Genomic DNA, 25,536 nt, shown 5'->3' with positions numbered 1-25,536 from the left:
TGGGAATATAATGCCTCGATTAATTCCAGGATGAGTTTCAGGACAGTGAATAAAGTTTCCCGGCAAATTTCTCCATTAGGAGGCTTTTTTCTATCATTAGATTTTTTCTATCATTAGATACTAAGTCAGATGCTCTGTCCTGACATTTTTATTTCGGGTGACAGTTTGAGAAAAAAAGAGTATTTTATTTCTCACAGAAGGCACTGAACATATAGAACAGCAGATACAAAAACAGGAAGAAAACTATTTTTAGAATAAACTAAACATACTTCATTCCCATGCAGAGAAAGAAGCTTCAGGTCAGATGGATTCAAGGAAGAAAATTACATTGGATTTTTGAGAGAACATAAATTAGCCTAAAATGCTGAATAAGCAGTAAAGGAAAATCTACTTAGAGGCTGAAAAACACAGCATTGTAAAATCCTGGGGAACAGTTAACTTTTACTTTAAGCCTTTGCTTAAGTCACCGTAAGGATGACTATCACTTAAAGAGTCCCCTGAATAGAACATTTACTACAAATAATATGATTTGGAAGAGTTATAACCTATACTTCTTAGTCAGCCTCAGAGAAATGCCTGAATCTGTGACAACAGAGTACTTTTAATACCTGTATGGATACAAAGAATCACACCTCTTTTCATTTAGAGACAACTCACATGAAAGACCCATTTCTGCATCCTCATATATAGTCAAGAATTAGAGCTGAAAATTTTAGAGCTAACAGAGACCGAAAAATCAGGATATGATTCACAGTTCTTATAACTGATTTGGAATACATCCTAATATTTGAAAGGAATTATTTTAAGGGATGAAAACGAAGGTCAAGTTCTATGCAGAGTGAGTTCATTTCTCAATCAAAAGAAAGAGGAGATAAAGAATGGGAAGCGCACCTGAAATATACTCTAACTAAAATCAGGTAAACAGTTTAAAAACTAATAACCTCAACTAAAAAAATTTAAGTAAAACTGAAAAACATAACTTACAAAGTAGAACTCTCCCAGAGAAAATAACTGACACCGATTTTATGTATATTTTTCCACATATATATTATAAATATATATATATATACAGTATTATTGTTCTTTTATAAAAAATAGAACAATATATTTGCAACTTTTTTTTTTACTTAATTTATCTTGGACATTTATAAATATCAGTATATTGACTCTATCTTGTTACTTGTAATGGCTGCACAGCATTTTATTGTATGGCCCACTATTTCAAACAAGCATGAAATGAAGACTGCTGTTAAAGTATGTCTAAATTCCTAGAATGAGAATTGTTGAAACGAGAGGCATTCAGATACTTCCAATAAGCAACTAGTTTTTAATGTAATTTTTTGAAGGAAAAAATGGGTAATCATTTTACATAAAGTGCTTCATACTCACATGCAAAATTAAAACAAAGAAATGAAAGGGAAAATGAAATCAATCCAGCAATAGAAGAAAGGAAAAAAAAAAAAAAGAAACAACAAGAAAGCATGGTAACTAAAAAACAAAATATAATGGTAGAAATAAGTCAAAATATAAATGAAATGGCACAAATATCACATATATTTCTATTAAAAGATAATCAGACTGGATTAAAAGTAAATATGGCATGAATGTTAAATATAAAAGACATATCTATACAAAATGAAAAAAGAACATTGAAGGTAAAGGAATGGAAGACAGTATACCAAGCTAATAAAAACAAAAACAGAAAGCAGGCATGGCAGTAATATTAGACACAAATAATTCATTTGTTATATTTCATGCATTGTAATGGGACCATGGTTATGCTTTTAAAAAGTCCTTATGTCTTAGAGATACACACTGAAGTATTTACAGATTAAATGATATGATGGATTTGCTTTAAATCTAGACGGGAGTGTGGGTGAGGTAGGTAGTGGGGGGGTATGAGTGAAATAAGATTGGCCATATGATGATATTGTTGAAGCTGAGTAATAGTATGGGCTTTATTATACTATTTTCTATACTTTTGTAGATGCTTGAAATTAAAAATAATTTTTTAAAAATAATTCAATTACAAAATAAATGACACAAGGAAAGATTCATTGTTAAAACATGGCAACATGGACAAAAACAAAGCTTTAAAATATATGAAGCAAAACGGATAAAAATGCAAGGAGAGATTGACAAATTCATAATCAGGAGAACATTTTACAATTTATCAGCAATCGAAAGTCAAGTAGGACAGAAATAGTAAAGATATTGATGATCTAATTATACAACTAGCAAGCTAAACACTTATTCACACTCACACACATTCACAGGTATTTGCGCCTGACAGGCTACATAGTCTTTTCAAACACTTGATCATCCCCCAAATTGGCCACATATTAGGTTACTCTATATGCTCAAGTATTGTTTTTTGTTGACTTTTTTACAATTAGAACATATTCACATGATACCTGCATTCAATACAATCAAAAATATGTTTAAAAAAATGAAAAGACTCATTTGTACTTTACTTGGTTGTGGCAGGCCTTTTAAACATATTATTTTGTTTCACCTCACACAAAACAATGAGGCTGGTATGAAAACAGGAAGGAGGTTCAGCCACTGACCTCAGGCCACTGAGATGATGAGTGGCGGTCTGCACTTGCACTCAGTTCCGCTGGATGCCAGAGCCTGGTCACGTGCTTACTGCACTGCCTCACACAGTGCTTGACTAAGAAGATTCAAGATCACCAGAGCCTTACTTTCAACTTCTCCAAACAGAACACTTACAATTTTAATGACTAAAATTTAGATTTTGGTAGAAAATGGATACAGAAGAATATTCTTAAAAGGACCAAGTTTTTATTTGAGTGTGTCCTCCTGACACCTAATTTTACTAAAAAAACCCCACTCTTCTCTTAAGTCTTATCCACTTATTTAGAGGATTTTTTACAAGTATTGTGCATAATGGAGTTTTTGTCTGTTTGTTTTATTGTTTAACATGATACACCTGCTTAAACCCCTGGAGTTTGATTTTACCAGAGAACAGAGTTATTCCCCTACATCTCATGTTGGGAGTTAAATATGTTTAACAGGAGGGTTTTTTTCAGGCCACTAGTATTTATTTCTTCATACCACCAGATGTTGTCTCTATGACTTAGGGCAAGATGCACTTTCCTAAATACCCACCAGATCTGGGGCAGCACTTCACTCAGAGAGGCCAAGGACCACCTGAACAATTCTCTTTATGCAAATGCAAAGTACTTTACTCACCCAATTCGTATTTTCAGCATGCCACGGAATAACTCCGGGTTATTGGAGATGATCCAGCCAATATGGATGACCAGTTCTTGCTGAATGACCGCCTCCCTCTCATCATGGGTATTACACTTGTAATAGATGATGTTCTTAATCACTCTTGGAGATAAAGGATTAGAGATAACCTCTTCTTCATGTCCAAAGGCACCCAGAGTTACCTATAGGTGGCAGAATTTTATTGTAAAAATGTCCTAGCTACTAACAGATAAAAGAAAAAAATTCAAGGCTCAGGATGACTGGCAGGATGAAATTACTCTATGCAAGCTAGGGAATTAGGTAGAATAACTGTTCCTGCTACTTATTAAAATGGCTTTCAAAGCATGACTCCCACTGGAGTTCATGATGGTTCAGTCTGGTCTGAAATACAAGGGCAGGTGAGGGTCCTGGTTAGGAGAGTGGAGGTGAATGGATAAAATCAGGGAAGGAATATAAATAACTAATGAGATAAAATTATTCTGAATGACTTTAGTACTAGAAACCCCCCAGAGAAACCAGAATACATTGACTAGTTTTACTTTAGTGCACAGCCTATGTTTGAGAGTATATCCTTCACCTCTTTTACAGTTTCTCATGTGGAAGTGTTTACTCTTTAACAACACTGTAATCTTTTCAAAGGCAGGTGTAAGGACATAGAGTTGTAGTGTAGCCCCACTTTTCCTGGCATAGTTCTAAGCACTCATTTTCAGTGAGTGCTGAAATACTTGTTGATGTATCTCTGGCCTGTGGAGGGGAATAAACAAGACTGCCCACAAGCCTGCGAAATGAGAAAGCACAGAGGGAAATGGCAATGAAAATTCAAAGCCAAGAGTGCTGTTGAGCCTGGGCAAGAGAAATAAATACTCTGCTCCCCCCTTCTCCTCTCGCCTTAGCATTCTGCCTCCCAGAAAAGTCTGAAGCCCCTCCTTCCTCCTCATTACCCCTCTCCCACTCTCTTCCTTGTACAGTGCACGATTATAAGATGCAGGAAAAAGAAGAGGACATCAAAGGGCCCTGTGTTTTCTGAGATGAGGGGAGAAGGCAGAACAGGTGTCTTCTGCCCCAACTTTGTGATGGAGTGAAAACTGAGAACTGCTAGTTTATTGTAACACAACTGGTACCAACCAGTTAGTCCAAGTGCGATTACTTTTATTAAAATGTCATCTTGTAAAGAAGAAAGCAAACAGAAGGCACATCATTGCCTCCGGAAGCAATGATGACTAAAGCACTATTTCATTCCAGGGAGCTTGAGATGATCTGAAAGTGCTCTGTAGAAACAATATTACTTCAGTTCTCAGGGTGGAATTTCATAAATAAGCAATTACAAACTTGGAATGTTCCATTCTCATTTCTTTTTTGTAAAAGTGTAAGATGCAGTGAATGAATGGACTTCATACACCTGAAGCAGAGCTGTCAGCCTCCCAGGTACCCAGCTCTGTAAGTGACTATTTCCCTGGGAGATGTGCTGGTCTGGTGGGCAATGGTCCAGCCACAGCCTCAGGACAGGCTCCAAGGCCTCCAGGATTCTGCTCTGTGAACAGAATCTCAGAATCACAGGCTGTAATCTCCCTCTAGATAGTGTATAGAATGGACATGACCAACCCTAACCTACCCCTCCTCTCCAACTGTCAGGTGCCAGTGACCTCAGAGATCATCAAAACCTTCTCATACATCGTAGAATTAACTATATTTTCAGATATACTACAGGGGCCTAAAATCCAAGGAAAAATAGCTTCCCAAAGCCTGTTTACTTTCTTTAAGGGGTGGCTCAGTCCAAGGCAGCAATACAGGACTCTGTGGCTGGATCTGAGGATTGCAGTGAGGAAAGGAACCCCATAAGTTACTACCTGTGTCTTGGTCTTTTTAGCTGACGAATGAGAATGAAAATTCTACCTCTTAATAATTTGGAGAAAATAACATATGTGAAAAGTGATTTAAATTTTTCTTAGGAGTTTTTTTTATTAGTACAATAATTTTTTCATTGTTATTAAATATTACAGAATAAAATATTCTTTCAACTTTTCAAAAGCTAGATGTCAAGATGAAATCATTTCTGTTTTAATGAGTTAAGAGCCCTGAGATATGAACAATGGGTTGATTCCATCAGAGAAGGTTAAAGTTTTTTGTATTATTATATCCCTAGGTTAACTATCAGGAAGACATGACAAAGCACACATACTCCCAAAGGAGAGATAGAAAGCAAGCAGGTTTTCATTCCAATCAAATGATTATTCAGCCAGGTAATTAGAGCTTATAGAAAATAAAACAAAAAATGAGCAGCCATATTCCACTCCACATAGCCACGTGCACAGGCTCAATTCAACCCACATTCACCAAGTGCCTCTCAAAGGCCATGTTGGGCACACTGGGACAGGTGCTGGACAAGACATGGACCATGACCTCTGGGGGTTCACGGCCTACCCTGGGGTGAGAGACACACATTTAAATGAACTGGGATCCAGGGCAGGTTGTGAGGAGTGTCACAGGCCTACTGTGAGAACCCAGAGAAAGGGACTGCTAACTGGAGATGGCTCTGTGAGGAGAAGATGACAAGAGCTGGCCTTGGTGGGAGGGGAGGAGCTGGAAGGAGAGGTGGTCCAGAGGGTTAAGGATCTGGGGAGTCAATGCATTTCTAAGGGGGAGAAGAATCTTAAGAGGAGGAGAAGGGAAAATGCGCCCTTCACTGCTCCCTGTCTTTGTTCTACCTATCCTAAGCCTGTCTGGAGTGCTTTAGTAGGTATCATACCATTTTCTTTGTCAGTATCTTCACTGATCTCAAGTTAACACAGAAGTTGAAAATTAAAGCTCTGAGGTGCAGCACAAATACTTAGTATCTGTGCATCTTTAAGACTAGATTTTGCTTGGGGAAGGAGCCTTTTGTAGAAATGCCTGAGCCGTGACTGTGAGAGACCTATGACACTGAGGCTTGCCAGATTTAAAAGCCAGGGTCCTGCCCAGAAACCTTTGTGACTGTGACGAAGAGTCTGAAAATCAGATACTTACCTGTTTGCCCTGCACTAAAACATTAGTAATGGATGGGGCCAGGCTGTCCACTAGTTTACTTAAAAGACTTGCTGTATGGCGCACCACCGACCTGGGGGTGAAGAAGAGAGCAGGCCAGAGGTTGACAAATCTAAATGATGAATGAGTGGGGCCCTTGAACAGGGAGACTTAAAAATATACACAATTAGGTCCTCATGTAATAATATGGAGGAAACAATGACCCCAAGACACTGGACCTAACAGCTGAAATCTCCCAGACTGTAGGACCAACCAGAATTAGGGAGGGATAACCTCATCCTCACCTCTGCCACCAGCATTATTTGTGCCATTAACAATTTAAAAAGAAAGAAAAGGGAGCCTAACTATCCCTTTGGCAGGGAGTGGCACAGGAGGAAGAATTGATTATTCTGATTTTGCATTAAAAAATTCATTATTAAGACTGTCACTGGTACATGCCCTCTATTCCCATAACCCGCTTTAAATCAAGTTTCTTTCGGTGCCTACATAACCAAATCCCTGGATCAGGGGACTCACTTAGTACTCAATTTTAGGAAGTGATACAATGAAATACCAGTATTTTTTTTCTTGCCAGAATGCTGGAGGAAGGAATTCACACTGCTATTTTTACATTTCTGAAAAAGTCTTAGACTGTAAGGAGAACAGATTTTTAAGCACAGCACCTGCAATACATAAGACACTTTTGCCCCCTCAAAAGTAAAAATTCATGTGGGACTTTTAGATGGAGAAAATAAAATAAAAATGTAGGTTTAAAACTGTTTTCTTGTATTTCAGGACATCTATGGGAGCTGACCAATAAAAAACACTTACATTGCTTAATCTCAACATAGATGAACTAGTAGAAAATTAAGTCATATCTGATAAAGTTAGTGAAACAAACACTTTTAGAGAAGCTTTCACCCACACATTGTAAGACCAAAAGACATATTTAACCCTCAGAACGCAAATAAGCCCACACATTTCAAGCAGCTTGAGTTTCCACATTCTGTGCATGTTACCTGTTTCCCATGTACCAGAAAAGTAGTAATGTGTGGGGCTATAGAGGAAGGAAATTTCTGGGTAAATGCAGCCCCGTAGCGTACCGCCAACCTGGGTATGTCAGTGGAAAGCCATAAAAGGGAAAATACAGTAAATAAAACTTCCAGGAGTTTGTTCTTTTAAACATAACAGTCAGGACTCTAAATGTTTGCTAATGATTTATCTAAAATATAAGTATTAAACATAAAGCAAATACAGGTTTGCTTAACCGAAGATAAGATTATAGACCACATTTGAAATTTACTGACTAAAAAGCAACACCTATTGGTTTGCATGCCTTACTGTGCTGAGAATTTACAGTGAAAATCTGAGACTTAACCACAGGACTATTACATAATTTCTTCTGGGTTGGAATGGTATATTTATTATAAATCATAGAGTTGAAATACTGCTAAGAGACTGTTTTGTCTAATCCCCTTATTTTAGAGATTAGAAAACAGGCTCATCAAGGTTAAGGGAGTTTCTTATGACACTGCTTGAAACTTTTTTTTCAAAATTAGATAATAATGGGTTATTAAAAATATATATATATTTATATACTCTTAATTTCAAAATGTTAGATTTTGCTAGTAAAACTGTTATAATTGCTTCAAAAATGAAGATGGCATGCATTTAGACATACCTACCCCATTGTGAAATAAAACAACCTTATCTCAACTTACCTAATTTTTCTTCAGTCTCTGGGAAGAGACTACCTCTGCAGAACGTATCAGTTACTTGTTATGAAGCAACTACAGTCACTGGGATTCATTCAACTTAAGTCATGAGAGAACTATTTCCTAAGTATATTATTTTTTGCTTGTGATTAAATGAAACACTGGTCTCTTCATGACCTTCTATAACAGAACAAGTTTCCCAAATACAAATTAGAACCTAAAGCATCTTGCTGGGACAGAGGAGGTGCAGGGTAGGAAAGAGCCATTGGAACATCATTCCAGTGCATCCTCTCCAGGTTCTATTCCTATGGGTGTCTTTACTCCCAGACATGTTTTTAATAACTTGGGAGAGCCATGATAAAATGCAATGTAGGCAGATTCTTAGAAAGTAGGCTGAGTCACAGTGCTGTAACCTTGGAGTTTAAAAGTAAAAATTAGGATGAATAACCACCTTTAAGACTGGTCCATTACCTTTAGGATACTGAATATGAAAACATAAAAATAAAACATAATGACAAGGACGCTAATACGAACCAACATTTTTTGCTGCCAGCTCTTCTATAGACTCTCTCAATGTGATCAGAAACGGTACCTAGACATCAGATAATAGAGTCTTTGTTGAAAAATGCTTTTTATTAAATGCATAACATTTATTCCCCTTAAAAAAAAACACTCTTGAATTTTCATTTTGTTCCATTAGAGTTAATACATCCATCCATTAATGTTCTGAACTACCTGACATATTTAAATATGTAACCCAAATATATAGTGTGAATGTCTCCAACCCTTGTTACTACTTAGTTTGAGTATATGATTTGGAATAAGTACTTTATTTCTTGAAATTCACTGTTTTCTTAATACACAATCTATGTTTTTAATAAATAAAAATGTTATTTTAATTTACTATAGAAAATAAAAAACAGAATATAGCAAATTGAACAAATACTATAGACTGACTATACATAATTCTTCATTTATTTGTTCAAAAAAACTTTATGGTGATTCTGTTATATGCATGATCATATACCAGTGCTCAAAAAATACCACTGGGTTTCATTCTTTGGGAGCAATTTACATGTGGTCTGGCATCATGACTGGTTTGTCAGTAAATTAACCACGTGACAGGACAGAGCACAAAAAAGGGTAAACAAGGGTAAAGGACAAGATCTTTATCATTTTACCCTGAACTTATTTTTATAACAAATTGGATAAAATTATATTCAGATTCTGTAGATGCTTATGATTTTCAATATATAAGGTTTCACAGATTTAAAACATTTAAAGTCTTTTAAATATCTAAGTAACAGATGAATATTATTCCCAAGTTTATAAAAATGGTTTAAAAAATAATTCTCTCAACATTTTCATTATAAACTATTTTATATAAATTTTGTTTCATTTTAAAGCACTACTAAAATAACCATTCTGAATTCTAGGTTCCTAATGAAATGTCTGCTTTTTAATTATCCTATTGTTTTAAAGTATAAATTTTGATGTCCTCAATATAACTAGGATCCTGTTTACACTTTGAGTTTCAAGATTAATTAGAAACATGAAGGATTCTGTTTGAAATTTGCTTAAAGTTCTTCTGCCTTAATAATATTAAGTTAAAAAATTAAGACTATTCAATTCACTGTATAATACTCAAGCCAGTTATCTCTTAGCTACAATAATGCAAAAACTAAGTAGACCTTATTTGAATAAACAATTATGTTTAGTTCACTACCAGAACTATAAGTTTTATTAATTACATTGCTGTTTAGAATATTGACTCAATTTCTAAATCTAACTAAACAATATGCATCTCTGGACAGAGAACTTTCAGATGAGCTAAAAACTTTGAGTAGCTAGACATTAAATACTTGAAATGTATCCTACATTATTCTGTATTATCAAATGCTGGAGGTAGACCATGATGTAGAATTCAAAGATTCCTTAGAGTAGTGACTCAACATATGAGTGTAGATTTCAGGGATAATTGGGTTTCATCCTTAATGCAGAGTGGACATGAACATGATTAGAATGATTTATTTTTGTAAACAGTCTTGAGAGTGCAATTCTACTAAATGCCATGTTCCATTTCAAATGGCTGCTGTAGACCATGAAGGAGCTAATTTTTATAGCTATAATGATTGAATATTGTTCTTGGAAACATACAGAAAAAAAACTGGAAACAGAAACTGTCAATAAACAACTACGGAGTTATCAGAGGTTAACAGTCACAGGCAGAATCCAGGTTCCAACACCATTCAGACAATCAGAGAAGGGGTATGAATTTTCCTTTTAAAAGTTTTTTTTTAAAAAAGGTTTAATAGAGGAGAAAATAATTTGTAACATTTTAGTGGATATTCATTATGCATATTTGATATAAGTTCAAAAATAGAGAGGTCTTTTTATTTAAAAATGTTCTCTTAGACATGTACTCTTACCTTCCTTTGTGATGAAGTTGGGCCCTTCTCTTTTCAGCAGTATACCCAGCAGGATGGCTTGGCTAGCCAGACAACTACAGTCCTGAAAATATAAATCACTATGAGTAACTGTAATGAATGGGTACAAAAATACCACAGGGTATAACTAATCATGAAACCACATGATGCAAAGAGGAAATATTCTGCTATGCAATTGAGAAAAGATAAAATGTCATTGATATACTACTGAACGTAAGATGACATTATACAACTATTTATTTTAGCTATCCTGGAAACAGTGGGTAGGCAAGCTAGCTTCCTGGGGTAGTAGGATTTACTAATCAAATTTTCCAGGAAACAAGATAAGTAATGAATAGAAAATATGTTGTCTACAAGCATTAATACTGATTCTGCCACTCTCTGAGAGATTCGGCCAAGTCATTTAATCACTCCCTTGTTGACTTTACTTGTTCATAAATGGGAGACCATGTTGCTGTCAACCCAATGTGGAGAGAAGGATGAAAGGAGGGGATGTATGTAGACCACTTATTATATGCATTATGTTTTATGCCTACTATATCATATTTATGCTTATGTCGATCCATAGATAATATCGATCAATCACAAGGACTGGTATCTGACAGGTTATATATTTAGCCTACATGCTCAAATTTGTATGGTCTAATAAAATGTCACTGTGTTTATAGCTCTACCATTAGAATTTCATTTCCTTTGATACGTGCTATACCTTATACCCCCACCCCTCCTCCTTTAAAATGAAAATAACCTTAAGGAAGGTATAATACTAGGTTGCTAACATAATATTCATATGGATGTAGTTATAGGATTGCTTTCCTCGGTAACTGGAGAGACTCAAAGCAAGCATTAGACCTAAAAACTGAGACAGGAGAGAAGACCTGGGTTGGGAAAAGGCGACAAAGGGCACTGAAAGAGAAATCTGGAGATCCCAAAGGAAACTATACTTCTTTAATGGGTTACTCAAGACAACACACTCCTTAAGCATCTTTAAGACATCCGCACTAATATCAGACCATGAGAGCTACCTCTCATTACTGCCTCAGGTACAGACAGGCATCTACCTCCAGGTTAACTAAAACCTTCTCTGGGAGGACAAGAAGAAATATGGTTTGCCCCTGGGAGTTCCTGCTCTGCCAACCTCACTCAGGGCCATGTGGGAATTGCATCTTCCTCACATTCAGTTTTTGAAGAATTTCATGGGTGGGTTTGTTTTTCCATTCAGTAATGGTGACATCTGGCTCCTGTTCTTCTTCAGAAGCATTGGAGGTACTGCTTTGTCGTTTGACTTTTGAATGTTTGGGAAGTTCTAGTTCCTCAAAACTCTTAAATTCTGGAAGCCTAGAATTTAAAAGAAAAAGTTTCAGATTCCCTGCATTCCTAATGTAATCTCAAGAAACACAATAATAACCTAAAAGAACTTACTCTTCTGTGTCACTGATTCGTAAGAAGTCAAGTTGTTCTACCACAGCTCCAGATATTAGTGTCTGAAACGTGATTGAGAAAAGAGTCACAGCTCTTAAATTCATCAAGCCGCAACCTTATGATCTATGTACATACTTTTCTGTAAATATATAATACTTTTTAAAAAGTTTACTTAAAAAATATACATAATGTTGGGCTTCCCTGGTGGCGCAGTGGTTGAGAGTCCACCTGCCGATGCAGCGGACGTGGGTTTGTGCCCCGGTCTGGGAAGATTCCACATGCCGTGGAGCAGCTGGGCCCCTGGGCCATGACCGCTGAGCCTGCGTGTCTGGAGCCTGTACTCCGCAGCGGGAGAGGCCACAACAGTGAGAGGCCCGCGTACCGCAAAAAAAAAAAAACTCAAAAAAAAAGCCATGATTTTTAAGTAACTTCTTAAATGAACATTCTACAATCAGACAGATTTTCACATACAACAAATCCCCCTGAAATAGAACATACACATCAAGCTACAAGCTCATGAGTCATAATAAATAGCAGAATCAACATGAGATGAATTGTTTTTCTTTCCATCCTCTTATTTGTCTTTAAGCTCAATTAAATTTCAGTATTTATTAAAATGTTAGAAAATAAAATTTTGAAATTAAAAAAAACATGAAATACCAATGTTGTCTTCAGAAAAGATAATTACGCTTTGGATTTTGCTACAGTAATATATTTCAGGGCTATCCAATGATGAGACGTTGCCAACTCTCCATTTTTCAGGATCATGAAGGTGTTGATTATCTACATTCTGGAAACCAATATTTGGTCATTCTACATTCCACTAGTTCCTGATTATAGCTTGAGCAAACTAAATGAGGCCAAACTTGAACACAGTTGTTGTCTGTCAGTGGTTCATGGTGAATGTATAAATGAATGATAACCCACAATGATACTTAGCACTATGTGTCACTTCTAATTATCTGATGAACTGTCAAATAAAAGTGAGAAATGTACTGCCCAGAAAATAAGCCATAAATTATTATTTAAAAATAAGTTAATTTTTCAGTCTTAAATATATTATTTTCTCTATTTTCTCACTGTTCATTTCAAATGTGAAGCAACAGGATATAGGGAATGTTGCTCTTGTTGGCTAACCACCCAGAGTTGTGCTGCCTTCTCTTCTAGTGAAGACACGTAAAGTAGCTCATCAACAAATAGCCACTACAAATGGCATGATGGACATGTTACCAGCAATCGTACTAAAGTCTCCTTGCAGAGTTTGAGTGAGAAAGGCCAAACATGCAACTGACCTGCACGTTTTTATGTGGCCCAGCCACAGTCAGGGTCTGAGAGCAGTCTGTGCCTGGGCAGAGAGCAGTGCCAAGCACAATGGAAGTCTATAGAGTGATACTTCCTAGGATGCAGGATTACACCTACACATACTGCTCTCTAGTTAACTAGTCTGTTAGATGAATATTTACTGGACACTGATATATGCCAAGCACTATGCTAGGTATTGAGGAAATAGCATGAACAAAATTAAGTAGACAATAAACAAACAAAAACCTAAGTATGTAGAAAATATGAACAGACCAATCACAAGCACTGAAATTGAAACTGTGATTAAAAATCTTCCAACAGGGCTTCCATGGTGGCACACTGGTTGAGAGTCCGCCTGCCGATGCAGCAGACGCGGGTTCGTGCCCTGGTCGGAGAGGATCCCACATGCCACGGAGTGGCTGGGCCCGTGAGTCATGGCCGCTGGGCCTGAGAGTCCGGAGCCTGTGCTCCACAAGGGGAGACGCCACAACGGTGAGAGGCCAGCATACCACAAAAAAAAAAAAAAAAAAAAAAAATCTTCCAACAAACAAAAGCCCAGGACCAGATGGCTTCATAGGCAAATTCTATCAAACATTTACAGAACAGCTAACACCTATCCTTCTCAAACTCTTCCAAAATATAGCAGAGGGAGGAACACTCCCAAAGTCATTCTATGAGGCCACCATCACCCTGATACCAAAACCAGACAAAGATGTCACAAAGAAAGAAAACTACAGGCCAACATCACTGATGAACATAGATGCAAAAATCCTCAACAAAATACTAGCAAACAGAACCCCAAAGCACATTAAAAGGATCATACACTGGGATCAAGTGGGGCTTATCCCAGAATGCAAGGATTATTCAATATATGGAAATCAATCAATGTGATACACCTTATTAAAAAATTGAAGGAGAAAAACCATATGATCATCTCAATAGATGCAGAGAAAGCTTCTGACAAAATTCAACACCCTTTATGACAAAAACCCTCCAGAAAGTAGGCACAGAGAGAACCTTCCTCAACATAATAAAGGTCATATATGACAAACCCACAGCCAACATCGTCCTCAATGGTGAAAAACTGAAACCATTTCCTCTAAGATCAGGAACAAGACAAGGTTACCACTCTCACCACTATTATTCAACATAGTTTTTAAAGTTTTAGCCACAGCAATCAGAGAAGAAAAAGAAATAAAAGGAATCCAAATCAGAAAAGAAGAAGTAAAGCTGTCACTATTTGCAGATGACATGATACTATACATACAGAATCCTAAAGATGCTACCAGAAAACTACTAGAGCTAATCAATAAATCTGGTAAAGTATCAGGATACAAAACTAATGCACAGAAATATCTGGCATTCCTATACATTAATGATGAAAACTCTGAAACTGAAATTAAGAAAACACTCCCATTTACCACTGCAAAAAAAAAGAATAAATTATCCAGGAATAAACCTACTTATGGAGACAAAAGACCTGTATGCAGAAAACTAGAAGACACTGATGAAAGAAATTAAAGATGATACAAATAGATGGAGAGACATACCATGTTCTTGGATTGGAAGAATCAACACTGTGAAAATGACTAGACTACCCAAAGCAATCTACAGATTCAATGCAATCCCTATCAAACTACCACTGGCATTTTTCACAGAACTAGAAAAAAAATTTCACAGTTTGTATGGAAACACAAAAGGCCCCAAATAGCCAAAGCAATCTTGAGAAAGAAAAATGGAGCTGGAGGAATCAGGCTGCCTGACTTCAGACTATACTACAAAGCTACAGTAATCAAGACAGTATGGTACTGGCACAAAAACAGAAATATAGATCAATGGAACAGGATAGAAAGCCCAGAGATAAACCCACAGACATATGGTCACCTTATCTTTGATAAAGGAGGCAAGAATATACAATGGAGAAAAGACAGCCTCCTCAATAAGTGGTGCTAGGAAAACTGGACAGCTACATGTAAAAGTATGAGATTAGAACACTCCCTAACACCGTACACTAAAATAAATTCAAAATGGAATAAAGACCTAAATGTAAGGCCAGACACTATCAAACTCTTAGAGGAAAACATAGGCAGAACACTCTATGACATAAATCACAGCAAGATCCTTTTTGACCCACCTCCTAGAGAAATGGAAATAAAAAGAAAAATAAACAAATGGGACCTAATGAAACTTAAAAGCTTTTGCACAGCAAAGGAAACCATAAACAAGACAAAAAGAGAACCCTCAGAATGGGAGAAAATATTTGCAAATGAAGCAACTGACAAAGGATTAATCTCCAAAATTTACAAGCAGCTCATGCAGCTCAATATCGAAAAAACAAACAACCCAATCCAAAAATGGGCAGAAGACCTAAATAGACATTTCTCCAAAGAAGATATACAGATTGCCAACAAACACATGAAAGAATGCTCAACATCATTAATCATTAGAGAAATGCAAATCAAAACTACAATGAGATATCATCTCACACCAGTCAGAATGGCCATCATCAAAAAATCTACAAACAATAAATGCTGGAGAGGGTGTGGAGAAACGGGAACCCTCTTGCACTGTTGGTGGGAATGTAAATTGATACAGCCACTATGGCGAACAGTACGGAGGTTCCTTAAAAAACTAAAAACAGAACTACCGTATGACCCAGCAATCCCACTACTGGGCATATACCCTGAGAAAATCATAGTTCAAAAAGAGTCATGTACCAAAATGTTCATTGCAGCTCTATTTACAATAGCTAGGACATGGAAGCAACCTAAGTGTCCATCAACAGATGAATGGATAAAGAAGATATGGCACATATATACAATGGAATATTACTCAGCCATAAAAAGAAATGAAATTGAGTTATTTGTATTGAGGTGGGTGGACCTAGAGTCTGGCATACAGAGTGAAGTAAGTCAGAAAGAGAAAAACAAATACCGTATGCTAACACATTTATCTGGAATCTAAAATAAAAAAAGGTCAAGAAGAACCTAGGGGCAAGATGGGAATAAAGACAGAGACCTACTAGAGAATGGACTTGAGGATACAGGGAGTGGGAAGGGTAAGCTGTGACAAAGTAAGAGGGTGGCATGGACATATATACACTACTAAACGTAAAATAGCTAGCTAGTGGGAAGCAGCTGCATAGCACAGGGAGATCAACTCGGTGATTTGTGACCACCTAGAGGGGTGGAATAGGGAGGGAGGGAGATGCAAGAGGGAAGAGATATGGGGACGTATGTATATGTATAAGTGATTCACTTTGTTATAAAGCAGAAACTAACACACCGTTGTGAAGCAATTATACTCTAATAAAGATGTTTAAAAAGAACAAAAAACAAAAAAACCCCTAAGTATGCTATGTCAGATGATAACTGCAAAGTTGAAATGAGAAAGGCAGGGGATGGGGAATGCTGGGGCAAACAAGTAGGAAGAGGCAGGTTTGCCATTTTATAGGTTATTAGAAAAGACTTCTCTAATAGGGTGACATTTAAGTAGAGACTGAAGGAAGCATTGCAGTCAACAATATGGATCTGAGGATAGAGTGAACAGCAAGTGTAAAGGTCCTGAGGCAGGAGCATGCTGGGTATGTTTTAGGAGTAGTAAGGAGGACAGTGTGGCTGAGTAGAGTAGATAGGGGAGAATGGTAGGAGATGAGGTCAGAGAAGAAGGTCCAGACCATGGGTATCACTATTGGAAGAACTCTGGTTTTCACTTAGTGTGAGAGAGGAGGTCATTAGAGGCTTATGATATGTGACATAATCTAACTGCCCTATGACCAGGTAGAGTAGGAAGAAGCTAATAATTGTGTTATGGCCAATAGGAATTTAGGAGACTACTATAAAAATCTAGGTGACAGATGATGCAGCTTGGACCATGATGTTAGTGCTAGAGGTGAAGGGAAGTGGTTAGATTCTGGATGTAATCTGAGGGTAGAGAAAATTGGATTTGGTAATGGATTGTAATGTGGGTTATGAAAAAAAAGAGTCAAGAATTTTTAACTCTCAAAGCTGATAGCCAATACTGAAAACGTAAGAAAAATAATTTTGATTTAGTATTTTCTATTTTTATTAGCCTACCCACCTTAATTCAGCTCATAAAGTAAATGTTTAATCTGAACTAACAGACAAGTTCTAGATTCCATTCCATTAATAAGCTTTAGAGCTTTCAATTTGAAAAATTCAATTGGTTGCACAGACTCCTGAATTAGTTTTTTTTTTAATTGAAGTATAGTTGATGTACAATATTATATAAGTTACAGGTATACAGTATAGTGAGTCACAATTTTTAAAGGTTTTACTCCATGTATAGGTATTATAAAATATTGGCTGAATTAGTTTTATAAAAAATATTGTAATTAATTTGCTATGCATTAATACCTCAGTTCTGATGGTAATTAAACAACTTAATATTGATATATATGTGTCAAATGCAATATAGTATTCAAAAAGGTATCCTGCTCAGTGATATTCAAATATATCCCACCAGGCCTTTTCCAACTGAACATACCACCCAAGAATGTACTCCACCCCATTATTCTGCCCCCCTATCTGGCTTTATATTTGGTTCTGCTCCCCTACTAGAATAAGTCTCATGAGATCAGGGACCTTGTATATTTTTTTCACCGTTGTATCTCTGCTGCCTAGAGAGGGTACTCAGTAAATATTTGTTGAATCAATGAACCAATATCTACATACTTCTTACAGAGAGAAGAGTACTCTGGGAATGCAGAGATGAGTAAAGCCTGGTCTGATAGAGTTTTCAATCGACACAGAGAAGCAGACACAAGAAACTAGCCATACCTAAAATAAGAGCTACAGCAAAGCTCAAGGAAAATGCCACAGAAACACACTGGAAGGAGAAATTAATTCCAGTCTTGGAGACTTCGCTAAAGAGGTGACATTGACCTAAGTTATAAAAGTAAAGTATGACTTAGAAGGAAAAAAAGAAAAAGGCAATTCTAGAATACAGTAACAGCATGAGCAGGAAAAAAAAATCAATTTCATTAAAGATTTTGAAATTACTCAGTATACTTGAGGAGTAGAAAGCAGGGCTGGGAATGAACTGCATGAAGACATGTCCTGGGTGATGCAGCTAGGAAGTGACGCTGAGGCCCAATGATGAGAGATTGTGGACCACAGGCTAAGGACATTTGGAAGGGCCTGAAATAAAATCCCAGAGAAGTTACATAGGGCCATTTTTATTTACTATATTAAAGAGAAGACAAAGGCTGGTATGGGGGTATGAGGGGTTGTTTAATGGGTATAGAGTTTCAGTTTTACAAGATGGAAAGAGGCTTATTCTCTGGTTAAGACTCTGTACTCAAGGGTACATATAGGGCACAGCAGAGAGCAGAAGATAAAAAGATTAAACAATGGGAGAGACAGGGAAGATGGCGGAAGAGTAAGACGCGGAGATCACCCTCCTCCCCACAGATACATCAGAAATACATCTACACGCGGAACAACTCCTACAGAACACCTACTGAACGCTGGAAGAAGACCTCAGATCTCCCCAAAGGCAAGAAACTCCCCACGTACCTGGGTGGGGCAAAAGAAAAAAGAAAAAACACAGACGAAAGAAGAGGGACGGGACCTGCACCAGTGGGAGGGAGCTGTGAAAGAGGAAAGGTTTCCACACACTAGGAAGCCCCTTCGCGGGCGGAGACTGCAGGTGGTGGAGGGGGAAGCTTCGGAGCCACGGAGGAGAGTGCAGCAACAGGGGTGCGGAGGGCAAAGCGGCGAGATTCCTGCACAGAGGATCGTCGCTGACTGGCACTCACCAGCCCGAGAGGCTTGTCGGCTCACCCGCCGGGGCAGGCGGGGCTGGGAGCTGAGGCTCGGGCTTTGGTCGGAGCACAGGGAAAGGACTGGGGTTGGCGGCGTGAACACAGCCTGAAGGGGGTTAGTGCACCAGGCTAGCCAGGAGGTAGTCTGGGGGAAAGTCTGGACATGCCGAAAAGGCAAGAGACTTTTTCGTCCCTCTCTGTTTCCTGGTGTGCGAGGAGAGGGTTGCTTAAAGGAGTTCCAGAGACGGGCGCGAGCCGGGGCTAACAGCGCGGACCCCAGAGACGGTCATGAAATGCTAAGGCTGCTGCTGCCGCCACCAAGAAGCCTGTGTGCAAGCACAGGCCACTATCCACACCGCCCCTCCCAGGAGCCTGTGCAGCCCGCCACTGCCAGGGTCCTGGGATCTAGGGACAACTTCCCCGGGAGAACGCACAGCGTGCCTCACACTGGTGCAATGTCACGCTGGCCTCTGCCGCTGCAGGCTCGTCCCGCACTCCGTACCCCTCCCTCCCCATGGCCTGAGTGAGCCAGAGCCCCCAAATCAGTGGCTCCTTTAACCCCGTCCTGTCTGAACGAAGAACAGACGCCCTCCAGCGACCTACAAGCAGAGGCGGGGCCAAATCCAAAGCTGAGCCCAGGGAGCTGTGCGAACAAAGAAGAGAAAGGGAAATCTCTCCCAGCAGCCTCAGGAGCAGCGGATTAAATCTCCACAATCAACTTGATGTACCTGCATCTGTGGAATACCTGAACAGACAACGAATCATCCCAAATTGAGAAGGTGGACTTTGAGAGCAAGATTTATTATTTTTTCCCCTTTTCCTCTTTTTGTGAGTGTGTATGTGTATGCTTCTGTGTGAGATTTTGTCTGTAGAGTTTTGCTTTCACCATTTGTCCTAGGGTTCTATCCATCTGTTTTTTAAAAATTTTTTTCTTAATAATTATTTTTTATTTTAATAACTTTATTTTATCTTACTTTATTTTATTTTCTTTTATCCTCTTTCTACTTTTTCTCCTTTTTATCCTGAGCCGTGTGGATGAAAGGCTCTTGGTGCTGCAGCCAGGAGCCAGGAGCCAGGAGTCAGTGCTGAGCCTCTGAGGTGGAAGAGCCAACTTCAGGACACTGGTCCACAAGAGGCCTCCCAGCTCCATGTAGTGTCAAATGGCGAAAATCTCCCAGAGATCTCCAACTCAACACCAACACCCAGCTTCACACAACGACCAGCAAGCTACAGTGCTGGACACACTATGCTAAACAACTAGCAAGAGAGGAACACAAACCCACCCATTAGCAGAGAGGCTGCCTAAAATCATAGTAAGTCCATAGACACCCCAAAACACACCACCAGACGTAGACCTGCCCACCAGAAAGACAGGATCCAACCTCATCCACCAGAACACAGGCACTAGTACCCTCCACCAGGAAGCCTACACAACCCACTGAACCAACCTTAGCCACTGGGATCAGAAACCAGAAACAATGGGAACTATGAACCTGCAGCCTGCAAAAAGGAGACCTCAAACACAGTAAGGTAAGCAAAATGAGAAGACAGAAAAACACACAGCAGATGAAGGAACAAGATAAAAACCCACCAGACCTAACAAATCAAGAGCAAAAAGGCAGTCTACCTGAAAATGAATTGAGAATAATGATGCTAAAGGTGATCCAAAATCTTGGAAATAGAATAGAAAAAATGCAAGAAACATTTAACAAGGACTTAGAAGAACTAAAGGGGAAACAAGCAATGATGAACAACTCAATAGATGAAATTAAAAATACTGTAGAAGGGATCGATATTAGAATAACTGAGGCAGAAGAACGGATAAGTGACCTGGAAGATAAAATGGTGGAAATAACTACTACATACCAGAATAAAGAAAAAAGAATGAAAAGAACTGAGGACAGTCTCAGAGACCTCTGGGACAACATTAAACGCACCAACATTCGACTTATAGGGGTTCCAGAAGAAGAAGAGAAAAAGAAAGGGACTCAGAAAATATTTGAAGAGATTATAGTGGAAAACTTCCCTAATATGGGAAAGGAAAAAGTTAATCAAGTCCAGGAAACACAGAGAGTCCCATACAGGATAAATCCAAGGAGAAATACGCCAGGACACATATTAATCGAACTGTCAAAAACTGAATACAAAGAAAACATATCAAAAGCAGCAAGGGAAAAACAACAAATAACACACAAGGGACTCCCTATAAGGTTAACAGCTGATCTTTCAGCAGAAACTCTGCAAGCCAGAAGGGACTGGCAGGACATATTTAAAGTGATGAAGGAGAAAAACCTACAACCAAGATTACTCTACCCAGCAAGGCTCTCATTCAGATTTGATGGAGAAATTAAAACCTTGACAGACAAGCAAAAGCTGAGAGAGTTCAGCACCACCAAACCAGCTTTACAACAAATGCTAAAGGATCTTCTCTAGGCAAGAAACACAAGAGAAGGAAAAGACCTACAATAACAAACCCAAAACAGTTAAGAAAATGAGAATAGGAATATATATATCGATAATTATCTTAAATGTAAATGGATTAAATGCTCCCACCAAAAGACACAGACTGGATGAGTGGATACATAAACAAGACCCACATATATGCTGTCTACAAGAGACCCACTTCAGACCTAGGGACACATACAGACTGAAAGTGAGGGGATGGAAAAAGATATTCCATGCAAATGGAAATCAGAAGGAAGCTGGAGTAGCAATTCTCATATCAGACAAAATAGACTTTAAAATAAAGACTATTACAAGAGACAAAGAAGGACACTACATAATGATCAAGGGATCAATCCAAGAAGAAGATATAAGAAGTGCAAATATTTATGCACCGAACATAGGAGCACCTCAATACATAAGGCAAATACTAACAGCCATAAAAGGGGAAATTGAGAGTAACACAATCATAGTAGGGGACTTTAACACCCAACTTTCACCAGTGGACAGATCATCCAAAATGAAAATAAATAAGGAAACACAAGCTTTAAATGATACATTAACAAGATGGACTTAATTGATATTTATAGGACATTCCGTCCAAAAACAACAGAATACACATTTTTCTCAAGTGCTCATGGAAGGCTCTCCAGGATAGATCATATCTTGGGTCACAAATCAAGCCTTGGTAAATTTAAGAAAATTGAAATCGTATCAAGTATCTTTTCCGACCACAACGCTATGAGACAAGATATCAATTACAGGAAAAGATCTGTAAAAAATACAAACACATGGAGGCTAAACAATACACAACTTAATAACGAAGTGACCACTGAAGAAATCAAAGAGGAAATCAAAAAATACCTACAAACAAATGACAATGGAGACACGACGACCCAAAACCTATGGGATGCAGCAAAAGCAGTTCTAAGAGGGAAGTTTATAGCAATACAATCCTACCTTAAGAAACAGGAAACATCTCGAATAAACAACCTAACCCTGCACCTAAAACAATTAGAGAAAGAAGAACAAAAAACCCCCGAAGTTAGCAGAAGGAACGAAATCATAAATATCAGATCAGAAATAAATGAAAAAGAAATGAAGGAAATGATAGCAAAGATCAATAAAACTAAAAGCTGGTTCTTTGAGAAGATAAACAAAATTGATAAACCATTAGCCAGACTCATCAAGGAAAAAAGGGAGAAGACTCATATCAATAGAATTAGAAATGAAAAAGGAGAAGTAACAACTGATACTGCAGAAATACAAAAGATCATGAGAGATTACTACAAGCAACTCTATGCCAATAAAATGGACAACCTGGAAGAAATGCACAAATTCTTAGAAATGCACAACCTTCTGAGACTGAACCAGGAAGAAATAGAAAATATGCACAGACCAATCACAATCACTGAAATTGAAACTGTGATTAAAAATCTTCCAACAAACAAAAGCCCAGGACCAGATGGCTTCACAGGAGAATTCTATCAAACATTTAGAGAAGAGCTAACACCTATCCTTCTCAAACTCTTCCAAAATATAGCAGAGGGAGGAACACTCCCCAACTCATTCTACGAGGCCACCATCACCCTGATACCAAAACCAGACAAGGGTGTCACAAAGAAAGAAAACTACAGGTCAATATCACTGATGAACATAGATGCAAAAATCCTCAACAAAATACTAGCAAACAGGATCCAACAGCACGTTAAAAGGATCATACACCATGATCAAGTGGGGTTTATTCCAGGAATGCAAGGATTCTTCAATATACGGAAATCAATCAACATGATACACCATATTAACAAACGGAAGGAGAAAAACCATATGGTCCTCTCAATAGATGCAGAGAAAGCTTTCGACAAAATTCAACACCATTTATGATAAAAACTCTGCAGAAAGTAGGCATAGAGGGAACTTTCCTCAACATAATAAAGGCCATATATGACAAACCCACAGCCAACATCGTCCTCAATGGTGAAAATCTGAAAGCATTTCCGCTAAGATCAGGAACAAGACAAGGTTGCCCACTCTCACCACTGTTATTCAACATAGTTTTGGAAGTTTTAGCCACAGCAATCAGAGAAGAAAAGGAAATAAAAGCAATCCAAATCAGAAAAGAAGAAGTAAAGCTGTCACTGTTTGCAGATGACATGATACTATACATAGAGAATCCTAAAGATGCTACCAGAAAACTACTGGAGCTAATCAATAAATCTGGTAAAGTATCAGGATACAAAATTAATGCACAGAAATCTCTGGCATTCCTATACACTAATGATGAAAAATCTGAAAGTGAAATCAAGAAACCACTTCCATTTACCCCTGCAACAAAAAGAATAAAATAGCTAGGAATAAACCTACCTAAGGAGACAAAAGACCTGTATGCAGAAAATTATAAGACACTGATGAAAAAAATTAAAGATGATACAAATAGATGTAGAGATATACCATATTCTTGGATTGGAAGAATCAACACTGTGAAAATGACTAGACTACCCAAAGCCATCTACAGATTCAATGCAATCCGTATCAAACTACCACTGGCATTTTTCACAGAACTAGAACAAAAAATTTCACCATTTGTATGGAAACACAGAAGACCCCGAAGAGCCAAAGCAATCTTTAGAACGAAAAACGGAGCTGGAGGAATCAGGCTCCCTGACCTCAGACTATACTACACAGCTACAGTAATCAAGACAGTATGGTACTCGCACAAAACCAGAAATATAGATCAATGGAACAGGATAGAAAGCCCAGAGATAAACCAATGCACATATGGTCACCTTATCTTTGATAAAGGAGGCAGGATGTACAGTGGAGAAAGGACAGCGTCTTCAATAAGTGGTGCTGGGAAAACTGGACAGCTACATGTAAAAGTATGAGATTAGAACACTCCCTAACACCATACACAAAAATAAGCTCAAAATGGATTAAAGACCTAAATGTAAGGCCAGAAACTATCAAACTCTTAGAGGAAAACATAGGCAGAGCACTCTATGACATAAATCACAGCAAGATCCTTTTTGACCCACCTCCTAGAAAAATGGAAATAAAAAGAAAAATAAACAAATGGGACCTAATGAAACTTCAAAGCTTTTGCACAGCAAAGGAAACCATAAACAAGACCAAAAGACAACCCTCAGAATGGGAGAAAATATTTGCAAATGAAGCAAATGTCAAAGGATTAATCTCCAAAATTTACAAGCAGCTCATGCAGCTCAGTAACAAAAAACAAACAACCCAATCCAAAAATGGGCAGAAGACCTAAACAGACATTTCTCCAAAGATATACAGATTGCCAACAAACACATGAAAGAATGCTGAACATCATTAATCATTAGAGAAATGCAAATCAAAACTACAGTGAGATATCATCTCACACTGGTTAGAATGGCCATCATCAAAAAATCTACAAACAATAAACGCTGGAGAGGGTGTGGAGAAAAGGGAACCCTCTTGCACTGCTGGTGGGAATGTAAATTGATACAGCCACTATGGAGAACAGTATGGAGGTTCCTTAAAAAACTACAAATAGAACTACCATATGACCCAGCAATCCCACTACTGGGCATATACCCTGAGAAAACCATAATTCAAAAAGAGTCATGTACCAAAATGTTCATTGCAGCTCTATTTACAATAGCCAGGACATGGAAACAACCTAAGTGTCCATCAACAGACGAATGGATAAAGAAGATGTGGCACATATATACAATGGAATATTAGTCAGTCATAAAAAGAAACGAAACTGAGTTATTTGTAGTGAGGTGGATGGACCTAGAGTCTGGCATACAGAGTGAAGTAAGTCAGAAAGAGAAAGACAAATACCGTATGTTAACACATATATATGGAATCTAAGAAAAAAAAGTGTCATGAAGAACCTAGGGGTAAGACAGGAATAAAGATACAGACCTACTAGAGAATGGACTTGAGGATATGGAGAGGGGGAAGGGTAAGCTGTGACAAAGTGAGAGGGTGACATATGGACATATATACACTACCAAACATAAAACAGATACCTAGTGGGAAGCAGCCGCATAGCCCAGGGAGATCAGTTCGGTGCTTTGTGACCACCTAGAGGGGTGGGATAGGGAGGGTGGGAGGGAGGGAGACGTAAGAGGGAAGAGATATGGGAACATATGTATATGTATAACTGATTCACTTTGTTATAAAGCAGAAACTA

General features: G+C 38.1%; 1 protein-coding gene across 4 annotated transcripts in view; it reads right to left on the bottom strand.

Moving 5' to 3' along the window:
* PHKB (phosphorylase kinase regulatory subunit beta) overlaps window positions 1–25,536 on the bottom strand; it is a 194,282-nt gene that overhangs the window by 25,144 nt on the left and 143,602 nt on the right. For 3 of the 4 annotated variants that reach the window (XM_059999138.1, XM_059999139.1, XM_059999141.1), the window contains 6 exons: window positions 11,822–11,883; window positions 11,575–11,737; window positions 10,382–10,463; window positions 8,487–8,544; window positions 6,241–6,331; window positions 3,217–3,419 (listed from right to left, as the gene is read on the bottom strand). In XM_059999138.1, the coding sequence (XP_059855121.1) occupies window positions 3,217–3,419; window positions 6,241–6,331; window positions 8,487–8,544; window positions 10,382–10,463; window positions 11,575–11,737; window positions 11,822–11,883 (659 nt within the window). The remainder of the gene's footprint in view (window positions 1–3,216; window positions 3,420–6,240; window positions 6,332–8,486; window positions 8,545–10,381; window positions 10,464–11,574; window positions 11,738–11,821; window positions 11,884–25,536) is intronic. The other variant, XM_059999140.1, reaches the window with a different exon arrangement.

The sequence above is a fragment of the Delphinus delphis genome, chromosome 20 (genome assembly GCF_949987515.2).
Source record: "Delphinus delphis chromosome 20, mDelDel1.2, whole genome shotgun sequence".
NCBI classification, from domain to species: domain Eukaryota; kingdom Metazoa; phylum Chordata; class Mammalia; order Artiodactyla; family Delphinidae; genus Delphinus; species Delphinus delphis.
This window is presented reverse-complemented; position numbering and strand designations above follow the sequence as displayed.